Raw genomic sequence first — 13145 nt, forward strand, 5'->3', positions numbered from 1 at the left:
TAACATATACACAAAATAAACGAAAATGTCTAACTTACTACTTTTTAAAGAATAAACAACACATTACGTTACTACTTACAACAAAAATAATTTAAGTGTTCTCAACACTGGTTATCTAGCTGTAAAACACTGAAGCAATTTGCAATTTTTTTTTTTAAAGATATTCGGACAAAAAATATCACAATATCAGTTTTGTTCTATATTGCCCAGAACGGCACGGTAGTATCGAAGGAGTTTGGTCGGTGTCTAATAAAGTACCGAATTTGGTACCCATCCCTACCTACAACACACCAGTTTTGTCTGGATTAATGAAACTCTAGATATATTTTCATTACTTTTCCCAAAACTTCTGATATAATATTTTTTTCCATAACTTTTTTAGGGCCTGAAAATTGCCTTTTTAAAATTCTATGACTTCTCCAGGTGTGTCATGACCGTAAAAACCCTGATTACAATATATCCTTAAAACAATTTTCTCACACCTGGTATATCAGCAGTGTGATGTTTGTGACAAAGGCAGGATCTGAGTATTGAGTGGGTGTGGCCATGTGTGCTAAGGCGGTGAGGAGGGAGATGCCGTCAGAGCTGTTCACCTCACACAACCACCGCTCAAACCTCTCCTGGTGCTCTGGCTCTGTAAGAGAAACGTTAGTTCAATGCAGAAGCGGTGTCCCAGAAATAAAGTTAACTCTGTTTACCTCTAAGAGCCTGAATGCTGGATTGTGTGTCATTAGCAGGACTAATAGCTTCTAGTCCGGCTGTTTCTGCACACTGCATTACATAAAGGATCCTCCACAGCATGCAGCTGGAGAGGGTCCCATAAGGCATCTCAGACATGAACAACCAAATTCCCAACCTGCGAGAGAAAGAGAATAACATCTCATAAATATACAATACTAGTTTTATTTATCTCTAAATCTAGAACAACAACACACCTCTTGTTTCTGAGAACATGCAAAACAGCCCTGATGAAGAGATGGTCATATTCCACCTGAAGCTTTTCCAGCGACAAAGAGGGGGCGTGAGCGCTGGACACACTGGTGCCAGCCACACTCACATACTGAGCCCAGTGATCACTGACATAACACAGTGTAATCCTGTAAAAGATGGGAAAAGACAAAGACATGAGATCAAGTTTGTGTGTAAATTGTGGATGATCAAGTTGGCGCACTAACCGTATGATGTGTCCTATTCGTTTCACTAGCTGTCTGTATCGAGCCCTGTTATAGGTTTGTAGGCCAAGGGCAAGAATTTCAATGAGCGAGGATGCAAATGCAAACACACGCATCATCTTCTGACTAGAGTACCCCTGAGGCTCATAGACACCTGTAAACAAAGTGTTTAGTCACTTAATTCATTTACAATGTTACAAGCCAAAAATAAATGTGCACACTTTCACCTGGCTTGCTCATCCCCAGCATGTGTGAATAGAGTTGCTGAAAAGGGAACTGGGTCATAAAGGAGATGAGGTCGTCCTCACACAGCAGCAACCAGCTGCTCTCCGGATCCTCATCCTGGAAATAAGACCAGTCTGTTACAGAACATTTCTTAACAATACAGGCATCAGTTGTAGTGTGAAATCAACAGGCTGATACTTAAATGGGCATTCATTTAGCACAATTTTTTTTTATCCTAACAGCTTCAAGTGTGACTCAGCTGACTGGAACAAAGACTGGAACATTTTGTTATGTAAAACATCATCTGAACATCATCAATTTAAAAAAAAAGTCCTAAAGCTGTAACAACAGTAGAAACTAAATGGAATTATATTAACATTGCAGTCAAAGTTCAGAGGGTATGAACACTTTAGAGCACAGGTGTCAAACTTAAGGCCCTTCATGTGGTCCACCACATAATTTAATGAGGCCCGCCACATCATTTTATGTGGTCTGCCACATCATTTTGTATGATCCGCTACTTTACTTTGTGGGACGCCAAGTCGTTTTGTGTGGCCCACTACATAATTTTACAGTACGTGGTACGCCACTTCATTTAATGAGGCCCGCCACATCACTTTATGTGGTATGCCATGTAATTTTATGTGATCCACTACATTACTTTATGTGGGCAGCCACATCGTTTTATGTAAAAAGCTGTCAATTTACAGTATTCGATATATAATGTTTATGTGGCCTGTGAAAGCTGGAAATAATAAAGCACTTTCTAGCCCAATTTATTTGTTCTTTCAATTTCGACAGAAACATTTACTGCAGTAACTGCATAAATTCTACACTTTAATATGATCCGATCAGGCAACATTTTTTATTTGGTTATCAAAAATAAATACTTAAATATCTGGTTGACACAAGTTATCCATTAATCAAGGAAAAAACACAATAATCCAAAAAAAGTTACCTTTGTAAATTGTGTAACAAGATAATACATTTATATTCATAAATATTCACTGCAGCCCTCTGAGGGCAGCCATAATTGCAATGTATGTCCTCAGTAAATATGAGTTTAACACCCCTGAATTAGAGATCTTTGGGAGGTGGGAGGAAACTAAGAAAACCTATGCAAGTACAGGGAGAACATGAAAACTAAACTCCACATTGAGGGGTCTAAATTGGGATTCTAACCCAAACTAACCAAATGCACCACCATGCTATTATTGTTGGATTTTATACAGTGTCTTGTTTCTCTAGTTCTGTTCTGCAAACATGTAAGTATTGGGTAGCTACTAGTACCTCCTCTCCTCCTTCATCCACAAGGGTCCAGTTTCCTGACTCAGGTCCAGATGAAGCTGAATTAAGGCTGTCACATGGTTTCATATGACCCAGAAATTCTGTTCGGTGTCTAAATTCAAAACAAAGACACAATTGGTGAGCAATATATGTTGCTTTTGATACAATGCTTCAAACTCACTGGCCACCACATGTGTAAACCTACACGAACATAATACTAGAGATGTCCTGATCTTAATCATTGAATCGGATCGCCCTTTTAATTGATCGGCAGCAGATCCCAGCTAATCATTACTGCAGCTGTGTCCCAGTGTTTACATTGGCCAATTATTGTATTCACGTGATAGATTTCTTCAAAAGGGATGCACACTCAGAGAGACACAATTAAACTTCCAGATTCCTTGTTAGACACATGCAGGAGTTGCACAAATTCCAGGAGGGTGCGTGTTTTGCCAGAACACTAGCTCTAATTTGAGAGCAAGCTCAATGAGCGCGTCGCGATCCACAATGCAAAACCGCTACCAAGATACTAATCCTCACTACCACGGCGGAAAATAAACTAAGTTTCTTCCATGTATGATTATCACTGGAGGACTAGAAGAAAATGAATGGTTAAGCATGCTACCTGTGCACACACAGCAGAGCAGGACGTCAAACAAGCTAACCGCTAAAGCTTCAGCGTAAAGTAGGGGTGATCGATCAAGATGTCGATACTATCGATACCTCGTAAAGTATCAGTATATAAACTATAGTAAAGTGATTAGATATTTTTGTTATTGCACAAATAGTTGTTTTTGTTATTTTGTTTACAGTCTCTGTATAAAGGAAAGCTTTGAGGGTAAAAGCCAATAGTAATTGTTGTTTAACTATTGTCCATTAACCATTTCATTCTGGTTTAAAAAATTATCTGATTTACAACAATACTAGCAAGTTGTACATTTAATACGATAAATGTTATAAAAATGTGTTGTTTTGTTTACGTAAGTTACTTGCAATAAAACATGTTCATTTAAATAATCTATTGTCAAAGAATGAGATCGGGACTCAAAATAGGATAGGATCTGAGGCCCAAAAAATCGTATCCGGATTGGAGGCCAAAAATGATAATTGGGACATCCCTATATAATACTGTGTAAGTATTATTAATACATTTGGTTTTGTATCATTCAATTGGTAAGGTGTACCCAATGTGGTGGCAAGTGAGTGTATTTCATTACCGAGAAGGTGACATGAGAATTGCAAGAGCTTGCATGAAGTCTTGCACTCCACAGGTGTTCCCCCAAACTTGGATCTGAGCAGATTAAAATCAAGGTCAAAACCTAGACCATGACAACTATTGGGAAAATGTTTCTCTCAGCTAACCTGAAGAAATGAGGCAGCCCACTTGCCCACCCCAGCAGGACAGCACAGCAGATGACAGAGCAGGTAGAGGTGCTCTCCTGATTCACCAACATGCAGCAGCACTGCCACCTGCAGCCAAAAATATATTTAAAAAATCAGTCATGGTGTGGTGAGGGTTAAACACTCACAAGGTGAGTATGTGCATATGCGTGTTTACCAGTCTTTCCAACCAGTGATGGATGTCAGTCTGGAACTGTGTGTCATCAAGGACTCTTCGAGTGAAGCTAAAAAGAACGCTGATGGCCTCTTTAAGAGGTTGAAGGGAACAGGGCTGCTGTTGGCTAGCAGAACAATCTGATGACGTGCATTAACCGAAAGAAAAGGATAAACAATGTGAACTATGTAATATGTGGAGTCACAGGTGGGGCCAAATGTTTGATACAAATAAAAGAAAAAGACTGGGATTACCTTTTAATAGGCGGTGAAAGTATGACTCCACTTGAAGGCGTGACAGCAAAGCTGTGTATGCGTGCAAAGCCACCTTTTGATGGAGCAGCTCACGGCGAACTTCAAACAACCTGCTTAGCTCAGCTAGCACACCCTGACTGAACTCTGCCTGCTGAAAGCGGTGGTACCCACACACCTTGGCCTGATCTGCACACATACCCTTTTAAGGACGAAATTCATATACATCAGCAGTTTTTCATGTCAATAGATGTAAGGCAGAATTTTGCTTGTTTACAAAACACTGAACCTGGAGTGTTAACTGTTCATCTCTGAAGCTCCACAGACGATTTTGAGTGCTTTTGCAGTCCGAGGACTGTGTGTGTAGTTGCGTGTGAGACTGTGTCAGCTGTCTGCGACAGCGCCAGTAGTTCTGCAGAAGTTCGGCGAGTTCATGGTTCTCCTGCCGAGCCAGAGCACAAAACTGGTCCGCACATACATTAACGCCTTCTAGCCAAGCTTGCAGTCCTACACTTGGCTCCCAAACACTCAGCTGCTCCAATGAGAACGGCTAGAAAGTATAAGAAGTAGGTCGTTATTAGTAAAATAAATGTATACAACATCATATTAATCATTATAAAATATAACATATTTTATCCAAATCATTAATACAAACATTACATAAGCAAACCAGCTGCATGAAGCTGCTACATAACTTTTTAAAACTATATATAACGTTAATGCGCTAACGCATGCGATTAATAATCTTGTTATCAAAAATGAATGAAGATTAATCACATCCGAGCTAAGGCTTAACCCGGAAGACACCCGCATTGATACACGGCCTGTAAAACAGAACATTAGATACAACGGAGGTAACTGGCTGGATTTCAAAGACACAGTTCTTAATATCGGCGCAAATCAAGTTTAAAATTCAATCTTAAAGCAAAGCGTACTCGAGGACAGCGCAGCTAGCATGAATGCTACATTGACAACAAGCAGAGGAGAATGCTACGATGGCATAGTTTAGCTGCATCAATGTTGTCAACAAAAGTACAACAGATAAGTTAAACAATTCCTTTGCTATATGGACAGCCACCGCATGTGGGCCACTTAACATCTGTGAAGAACAAGATCTGCAAGATGATGTCATTCATATAAATACAGCTGATTTGTCGCACAATATCTTGGAAAGGCGTAATTACAGCAAGGATAAACAAACTGTGCTATACAAAACAAGAGCAATAAGTTGCAACTACTGGCTGAATGTGGATTTATTTTGCTTTCTGGAGAACATTGGACATATGTAAGTAATTACAATGAGCTCTGGACGCATTTCATGAAAAAGAGATCAGCATTGTGATCTGAAAAGGTAAATAAGCTTGTTTGTTTAAACAACTGCTTCAACCAAGAAAGGGAAACCAGATTTAAATGGTGCACTGTTAAATTGTTTATATGTGTGCGTTTCCTACATTATCTCTTAGTGTATATCTGTACCTTGTTTGGTATATTATTGCCAAGACTTTCAAAATGTGCACGTAATTCTTACAATACTTTACTAAGTTTGAGACCACAAAAAAACACAAGTAAAGCACATGTACATATTACGACATACAACTCAAGACTAGCAACGAGAAGGGAGGGGGCGGGCAGCCGTCCTGAAGCTGCCGTCACCAGTGGTGGCCTGCTTCGTTTTCCGTCAGGAAAAGGCATGGGATGTGGTGGGTGGGGTGTATTTTGCGTTTTGCGTATGTGTGCAAGCCTGCAGAGTGGCTTTGTTCCGCGGCTTTAGCACTCTCACAGAGTTTTATTCAACAAACAATAGGTGTGTCCATAAGAGACAGGGAAGGAATTTGAAGCGTCTTCGCTGCACTGTCCTTTTGGGAGCCTCTTGAAGCTACGACCCTCAAGCCAAGGAAAATAATCCAGATTAGAATGTTTGTGTTTGAACGAACAAAAACAAATTTAAACGTTTCACTCTATCTTTTTATTAATGGTTCTCAAATTCATCATATTTTGCCATGCAGGGCAGACGGTGTCTCCAAGATATTAACAAGTTTGCGATTTAGTCTATATCACAAAAGTCTGAGTGCCCACTGCTCTGCCCACATCCTACAATCATTTGTAGCAGCTTTAAGGTACCTTGAACGGCTGCCAACATCTTCCAATTTGTCAATACACAAGGGCAACGCTAACTCCAATCAGGAGATGTCCTGTTATCATAATTCGGATATATTCAATGTCCTCGACTGAAAGGGTCGCCGCCAATCAGGTAACAGCATGATCAAATGCGGCACTCCACTTCTCTCAAGAGGCCATCATGTGTCTAGCAACAATCGTTACGTCAGGACAGGCAGGTTCCCCAAACCCGAGCTTCTCGTCGAGATCTTGTCAATTTTGTTGAGAGGGAGTTGATCAACTCCATTGTTTAGATTTTGGAAAGCAGTGCCAAAAGAGGCTTTAAGAAAGTTAAGACAAGACAAGCAGCACGGTGGAACAGGGGTTAGTGCATGTGCCTCACAATACGAAGGTCCTGAGTAGTCCTGTGTTCAATCCCGGGCTCGGGATCTTTTTGTGTGGAGTTTGCATTTTCTCCCCGTGACTGCGTGGGTTCCCTCCGAGTACTCCGGCTTCCTCCCACCGCCAAAAACACGCACCTGGAGATAGGTTGATTGGCAACACTAAATTGGCCCTAGTGTGTGAATGTTGTCTGTCTATCCGTGTTGGCCCTGTGATGAGATGGCGACTTGTCCACAGTGTACCCCGCCTTCCGCCCGAATGCAGCTGAGATAGGCTCCAGCACCCCCCACGACCTCAAAAAGGGACAAGCGGTAGAAGATGGATGGATGGATGGAAGACAAGACGTAACAAAGATGCAAGCAGGAGAGATAAGGGCGAGGGAATGGAAAGCGTCCGCCTTCAATGAGAGCCAGAGAGGATATAGAATAGAATCTTATCGTCTTGCAATTGATTCTTTGCATGAAGTGAGAAGGGAAACTAAAAATGAATGCTGCAGACTGCACATAGCGAAGAAATTGCAGATAAAACTGGAAAAGTCACCATTTGACAACATGGCATTTTTTTTTTTTTTTTTTAAACAGACCGTTGTCAGACCAAGGCGCTTGTCACCTCCAAGAAAAAGGGGAAATTCACTTTTTTTTAATATTTTGCCTATCGTCATTATGAGAGACAAAAACACATCTTTTTTTTGGGAGCAGGGGAGGATTTTAAAGATGATATAATACGCTTGGAAGAAGCAGCTATTAGGAGTAACCTTTGTAGCCTTAAAAGCCCTCTAAAACAAAACCCTCCATCAACAATTTGTTTAAACACTGCAAGTATATATATATATAATGTAGTAACAGACATGTTCATAACAATATGTAATATGTACAATATTTATTGCATTTTGGTCATTTTAATCAATGCAAGAACTAATTCCTCGGCACATTTACTTCCGTTTCCATAGCAGCGCACTTCCGACTTCTGGCTACAACGGTGTGTCGTACTTTCGGAAACAAAGACGTGTCTTCGAAACATGGCAGATTCGGTAACAAACAACGAAGACGACTATTTATAGACAAATGAGGATTCACAACCTTATCTTTTTGAATCTGTATAGAGGATGAGAGGATGAACTACTACTTACAGAAGCCAGCACGAAGGAAAAGTGAGACGTTGGAGCAGACGGAAGCCGAGAGTGAGGTGAAAGTGATTCGAAGCTGCAAAATATGGAATTTGAAGCCATGCTATTTCGACATAAATTGATTGCTTACCCAAATAAACCGGAATAAACGTCCCTGTCCAGCTGGACCAAACAGACAACTGTCCATTGAGTGAGTCACACTTTACATTGATCATGATACACGCAGCACCTCATGCGTGTGTCATGACAGACAGCATACGCTGTCTGGCTAGCTGTGTACAAACGAAACATGAAATGTGGGCTAATACTTTACAAATACTGTAATATAATTGTTCACATTTTTCAGTCAGTACTGACTGTTGTCTTATCGCAGTGTGTTTTGCATCACAAACTCAAAAGTGTTTCGTGTTCACACAGTTGCTAGCTTATCTCTTTCCGTAGCTAGCTTTTACGGTTAATACTGTATCACACTGATGTGTTACTACGCTAGAAAAATAGTTACTCTGTGTTCGCTCCTACAAAAACAATGTTGCTACAGCTTGGTTATTATACAGGGTACGGAACGTAAATTTAGTATTGTTGACAATTTTTTAACGCATTTATAAGTAGAATGGATTGCTACCATTAGCGGCATTGCTAGCCACCAAGAACAAGCCGATTTGTCCATGTTAGAATGAAAAACAAAACAAAACACCTTTTGTCTTCTTATCTCTCATAATGATTGCGAACGATAGGCAAAATTCACAAAAAAGTGCAGTTCCCCTTTAAGTGTTCAATGTGATTTTAGAATTTTCTTTACATTGGTTGAGTGTTTTCCATGGTTGCGTTGACATTTCATTTCCTTTTTGCATTGATATCCGAGGGGATTATAATCAAAGGAAGGTCACATTAAAAAAAATAAAATACAATAAAAAGTTTTATATTTTTTCTTTCTGGTCCTTATTTTTGATAGGTCATAAAACATAAATAACTATCGATATTGATCGATATAAAACACTTAAATCGTGATACAGTTTTCAGCCATATCGCTTACATGATATTTGTCAAAATAAACTAGTATCAAATAATCTGAGTTGCTTATTACTTACAAAGTCTCTGAGGCAGAATCATATTAAAAAGTATTTGGATACAAACGTGTCTGCATCATTTAACTTACTGCGTCATGAACTTCAGTTATTGAATAATTGTGACCAGGTGTCACCAAAAAACAATTACCACTCCACTTCAATTTAAATACAGCCTAAGTCAAAACGATTAATAATAAATAGGTTAGTGTTTTTCATACCTACCATTGTTCTCTGCCTAATTTCACTTGGTCAAACCTTATTCTAACATTGCACACTACCAAATAATAGAAGTATGATTCATGTTGCTTTCATATCGGATTAATATCAGTATTAGAAAACACTCAGGGTGCTAATATTGGTATTGTTTTGGAAGTGAAAAAGTTGTATCTGGATAACCCTAAAGCGCACCCAATCATTGATGGCATGTCTGGAAGGCTAACTACTAGCTATCAATGTATTATTTGCACTAATTAAAGGAACTGTATTATTTACATTTAGGGCTATTCGTGTTTCACATTTAAAAGCACTGTGTTTGGCCTGCAGCCCATTTTCACTTTGGCCTTTGTGGGCAAAAGTTTTAGGCACAAAATAGGAACACGGTATGTGACGAAATACCTGAACATCTGTTGTTGTCCTTGGCAATTCAGGGTAGAGTTTATTCCTGGAAAGTTCCGCTACAGACTCCAGAGGCTGCAGACTTGGAGGAGAAGTTTCCGGCTCAGCCAGTGCCAAAACTGCAGGCCCTATGCCACAAGTCCTCACGGCTTCCCTGTGGAGCTCTATCCTGGATCCCTCCACAAGAGTCGGGACAGACGGGTACAGTGCAGGAGCACTTGGGACATGTTCCACGTCAAAACTTGACTGTTTATCAGCTTCCAGGTTGCTGCCTGGAAGCTGAGCCCCCAACACGCCGCCATCAGCTTCTCCCCGCTGTGTTGACTGCGCCTGTTCGGCTATGGCTGGTAACGTCTCTGACAAGTGTAGACCTGATTGCAAAGTCTCCGTTAACACCGCTGTTGGTGACAAGGAGGTCTGATGAGACTCAGCAGGCAGATCTAATGACTGTTCTTTTGTCTCGGGGGGTTGAACTGGGTCACACTTCTCCTGATGTGGCAGGCTGAGAGGGATACTGCTGAATTCAGAGGCATCATCACTAATGACTGAGGGGGCAGCGCTCCTCTTGTCCTCAGTCGTTCTCTGCTTTCTGACCACCTGACAATAGAATGATAAATGGGTTATACTTGTATTTCGCTTTTCTACCTTCAAGGTATTCAAAGCGCTTTAACACTACTTCCACATTCCCCCATTAACACACACATTCACATTTTGATGGCGGGAGCTGCCATGCAAGGCCCTAATCCCGACCCATCAGGAGCAAGGGTGAAGTGTCTTGCTCAAGGACACAACGGACGTGACTAAGTTGGTTGATCGAACCAGGAACCCTCGGGTTGCTGGCACGGTCACTCTCCCAACCGTACCACGCCGTCCCCCATATAGAAACACTATATTAAAAAAACAATTCAAGCAACAATCACAACCACATATTACAGTGCCATGTAAGGATCCCCTTCACTATTCATGTGTGTTGTCTATTCAAAAACAAATGTACTCGTCACCTTTGCCTTGGCCTTCTTGTGTCGGACAGCCTCCATCTTTTGCACGCATTACATCCCTCCCGGAGAAAGCTTTGCTACTGTAATGTAGGCAGTCTTCACAGCAACATTATGTACACAATCGATAACAACTCATCGGTCAAGGGAACATACATGTTATTCCTCGCGATAAGCACCAAGAAGCAGGCTGTGTTGTCAAGATAAACACAGTTTGTAAACAAAAATCTATTTCGACAGCTCGTTGACGACAATGAACAGTACAGCTAGAAGAGAGTTTACTTCACAGTACAAACATTTGACCGTAAGCCAAATTGCGGAAACATTAACGACGCGGCGAATGCTAAGCTATATGCTAACTGGTAGCGGTTTGTTTACAAGTCGCACAGTCTTCCTCCTATTTAGTACATCTGTCGGCGTGTCAAATGTGTCCCTTGTTGTCATGTCATACAAATGAGAAAACGTGTCTTGTAAGCGGTAGGCAAACAATGTCAGCCTCGCTCGCCGTTCAGCTGTTGTTTGTTATGTTGCTCCCGGGAACTGTGCTGTCACAATCTCACGTCACGTGGGAACTCCACCTTTCTACGGAACGGCAAATAGACCAAATCTAATCATTCGCAAACAAAACAATCTTGAATTAAAAAAAAGTTATATATAAATTGTACCAATCGAAAGCGGATAGTGATATGAGTCCGTTCTATATTGTAAACCAGAATTACATAATAATTGCCATGTAATGTTAGTCAATAGTCATTTTTAGGGGTGTTTGTTCATACTTGCCAACCTTGAGACCTCCAATATCGGGAAGTGACTTGACTTTCAGTGAATTCTAGCTATATATATATATATATATATATATATATATATATATATATATATATATATATATATATATATATATATATATATATATATATATATATATATATAATTTTTTTAAATTATATATATAAATAAAAGAAATACTTGAATTTTAGTGTTCATTTATTTACACATATACACACACACACACAACACTCATCTACTCATTGTTGTACTTAAAAGTACAATGCTTTGTTAAGGGTTCAATTGTCCATCCTCTTTCTATTCTCTGTCACTATTTTTCTAACCATGCTGAACACCCTCTCTGATGATGCATTGCTGTGTGGCACGCACAAAAGTGCTTTCATCAAATGCACCAGAGTGTGGAATCTTCCATCTCTCCCTAGCATGGCCCAAAACCGGTCAATCCTTGCTTCCTGGGGAAGATCTTCCCTGGCAAGCAATTGGTACTCCAGTACTTGTACCCGGAGGCTGGTCAGGTCCAATCGGAGCTGCGGCAGACTTTTTTTTTGGGGGGGGGGGGGGGGGGGGGGGGCGTGGCCTCCAGCTCCGGCTGAATACCGGGAGTTTGTCGGGAGAAAATCTCTGTCGGGAGGTTGTCGGGAGAGGCGCTGAATATCGGGATTCTCCCGCTAAAAACGGGAGGGTTGGCAAGTATGTGTTTGTTTGAATATGCACTTGAATATGACCTACCTATCCATCCGTCCATTTTGTACCGCTTACCCCTTTCGAGGTCGCGGGGGGTGCTGGAGCCTATCTCAGCTGCACTCGGGCGGAAGGCGGGGTACACCCTGGACAAGTCGCCACCTCATCGCAGGGCCAACACAGATAGACAGACAACATTCACACTCACATTCACACACTAGGGCAGCGTTTCTCAAAGTGTGGGGCGCGCCCCACTGGTGGGGAATAGAGACATGACAGGTGGGGCGTGAGGAACTGGAGGAAATTTCACTTAAAATTTGTTTTTTTGTTTTTTTATATTGTTAGATTTTTTTTTTTTTTACTATGCTTTCATTTTCTATACACACTGTAAATCACTTTGTGATTCTGTCTGTGAAATCCGCTTTATAAATAAATGTAAATTACTTATTTTTCCTTTAGGCTTTAAATTTCTAGGTAGGAGCGAAAGTTTGACAGACATAGCAACAGTAACTAATGGGGGCGGGGCTAAGCGGAACAAACGTTCGCGCGGATGGGTAGCAGGCTAAGAGTGGCAGTGTCAAGCCTGCAACCCCGATTTGAAAAGCTGTGCAGTGCAAAACAGGCTCATTGCAGTCACTAATGCTGGAGTACTGTAAAACTCATGTTCACTTTTCCTGTCTTGCCAAATGCATAGCTCCTCCTTTTTTTTTGCAAAGATTGCAAAGTGGCACTTTTATTTTATTTATTATTGAACTTGATGCAAGTTATTTGATTTATTATTGAACTTGATGCAATTTATAACACTTTTATTTGATTTATTATTGAACTTGATGCAAGTTATAACACTTTTTTTGATTTATTATTGAACTTGATGCAAGTTATAACA

The 13145-nt window shown here is 40.6% G+C and overlaps 1 protein-coding gene across 2 annotated transcripts in view; it reads right to left on the minus strand.

Annotated features, from left to right (window-relative positions):
• epg5 (ectopic P-granules autophagy protein 5 homolog (C. elegans)) overlaps window positions 1-11352 on the minus strand; it is a 47855-nt gene extending 36503 nt beyond the window's left edge. For both annotated transcript variants that reach the window (XM_062050848.1, XM_062050847.1), the window contains exons 1-13: window positions 10799-11352; window positions 9798-10394; window positions 4780-5040; window positions 4494-4692; window positions 4243-4379; window positions 4047-4154; window positions 3902-3975; window positions 2688-2796; window positions 1400-1514; window positions 1176-1326; window positions 936-1097; window positions 699-856; window positions 483-634 (exon numbers count right to left, since the gene is read on the minus strand). In XM_062050848.1, coding sequence (XP_061906832.1) covers window positions 483-634; window positions 699-856; window positions 936-1097; window positions 1176-1326; window positions 1400-1514; window positions 2688-2796; window positions 3902-3975; window positions 4047-4154; window positions 4243-4379; window positions 4494-4692; window positions 4780-5040; window positions 9798-10394; window positions 10799-10834 — 2259 coding nt within the window. In that variant the 5' untranslated portion in view covers window positions 10835-11352. The remainder of the gene's footprint in view (window positions 1-482; window positions 635-698; window positions 857-935; window positions 1098-1175; window positions 1327-1399; window positions 1515-2687; window positions 2797-3901; window positions 3976-4046; window positions 4155-4242; window positions 4380-4493; window positions 4693-4779; window positions 5041-9797; window positions 10395-10798) is intronic.
• Between the last annotated feature and the right edge of the window lie 1793 nt (window positions 11353-13145).

This window comes from Entelurus aequoreus, linkage group LG06, assembly GCF_033978785.1.
Source record: "Entelurus aequoreus isolate RoL-2023_Sb linkage group LG06, RoL_Eaeq_v1.1, whole genome shotgun sequence".
NCBI lineage: Eukaryota > Metazoa > Chordata > Actinopteri > Syngnathiformes > Syngnathidae > Entelurus > Entelurus aequoreus.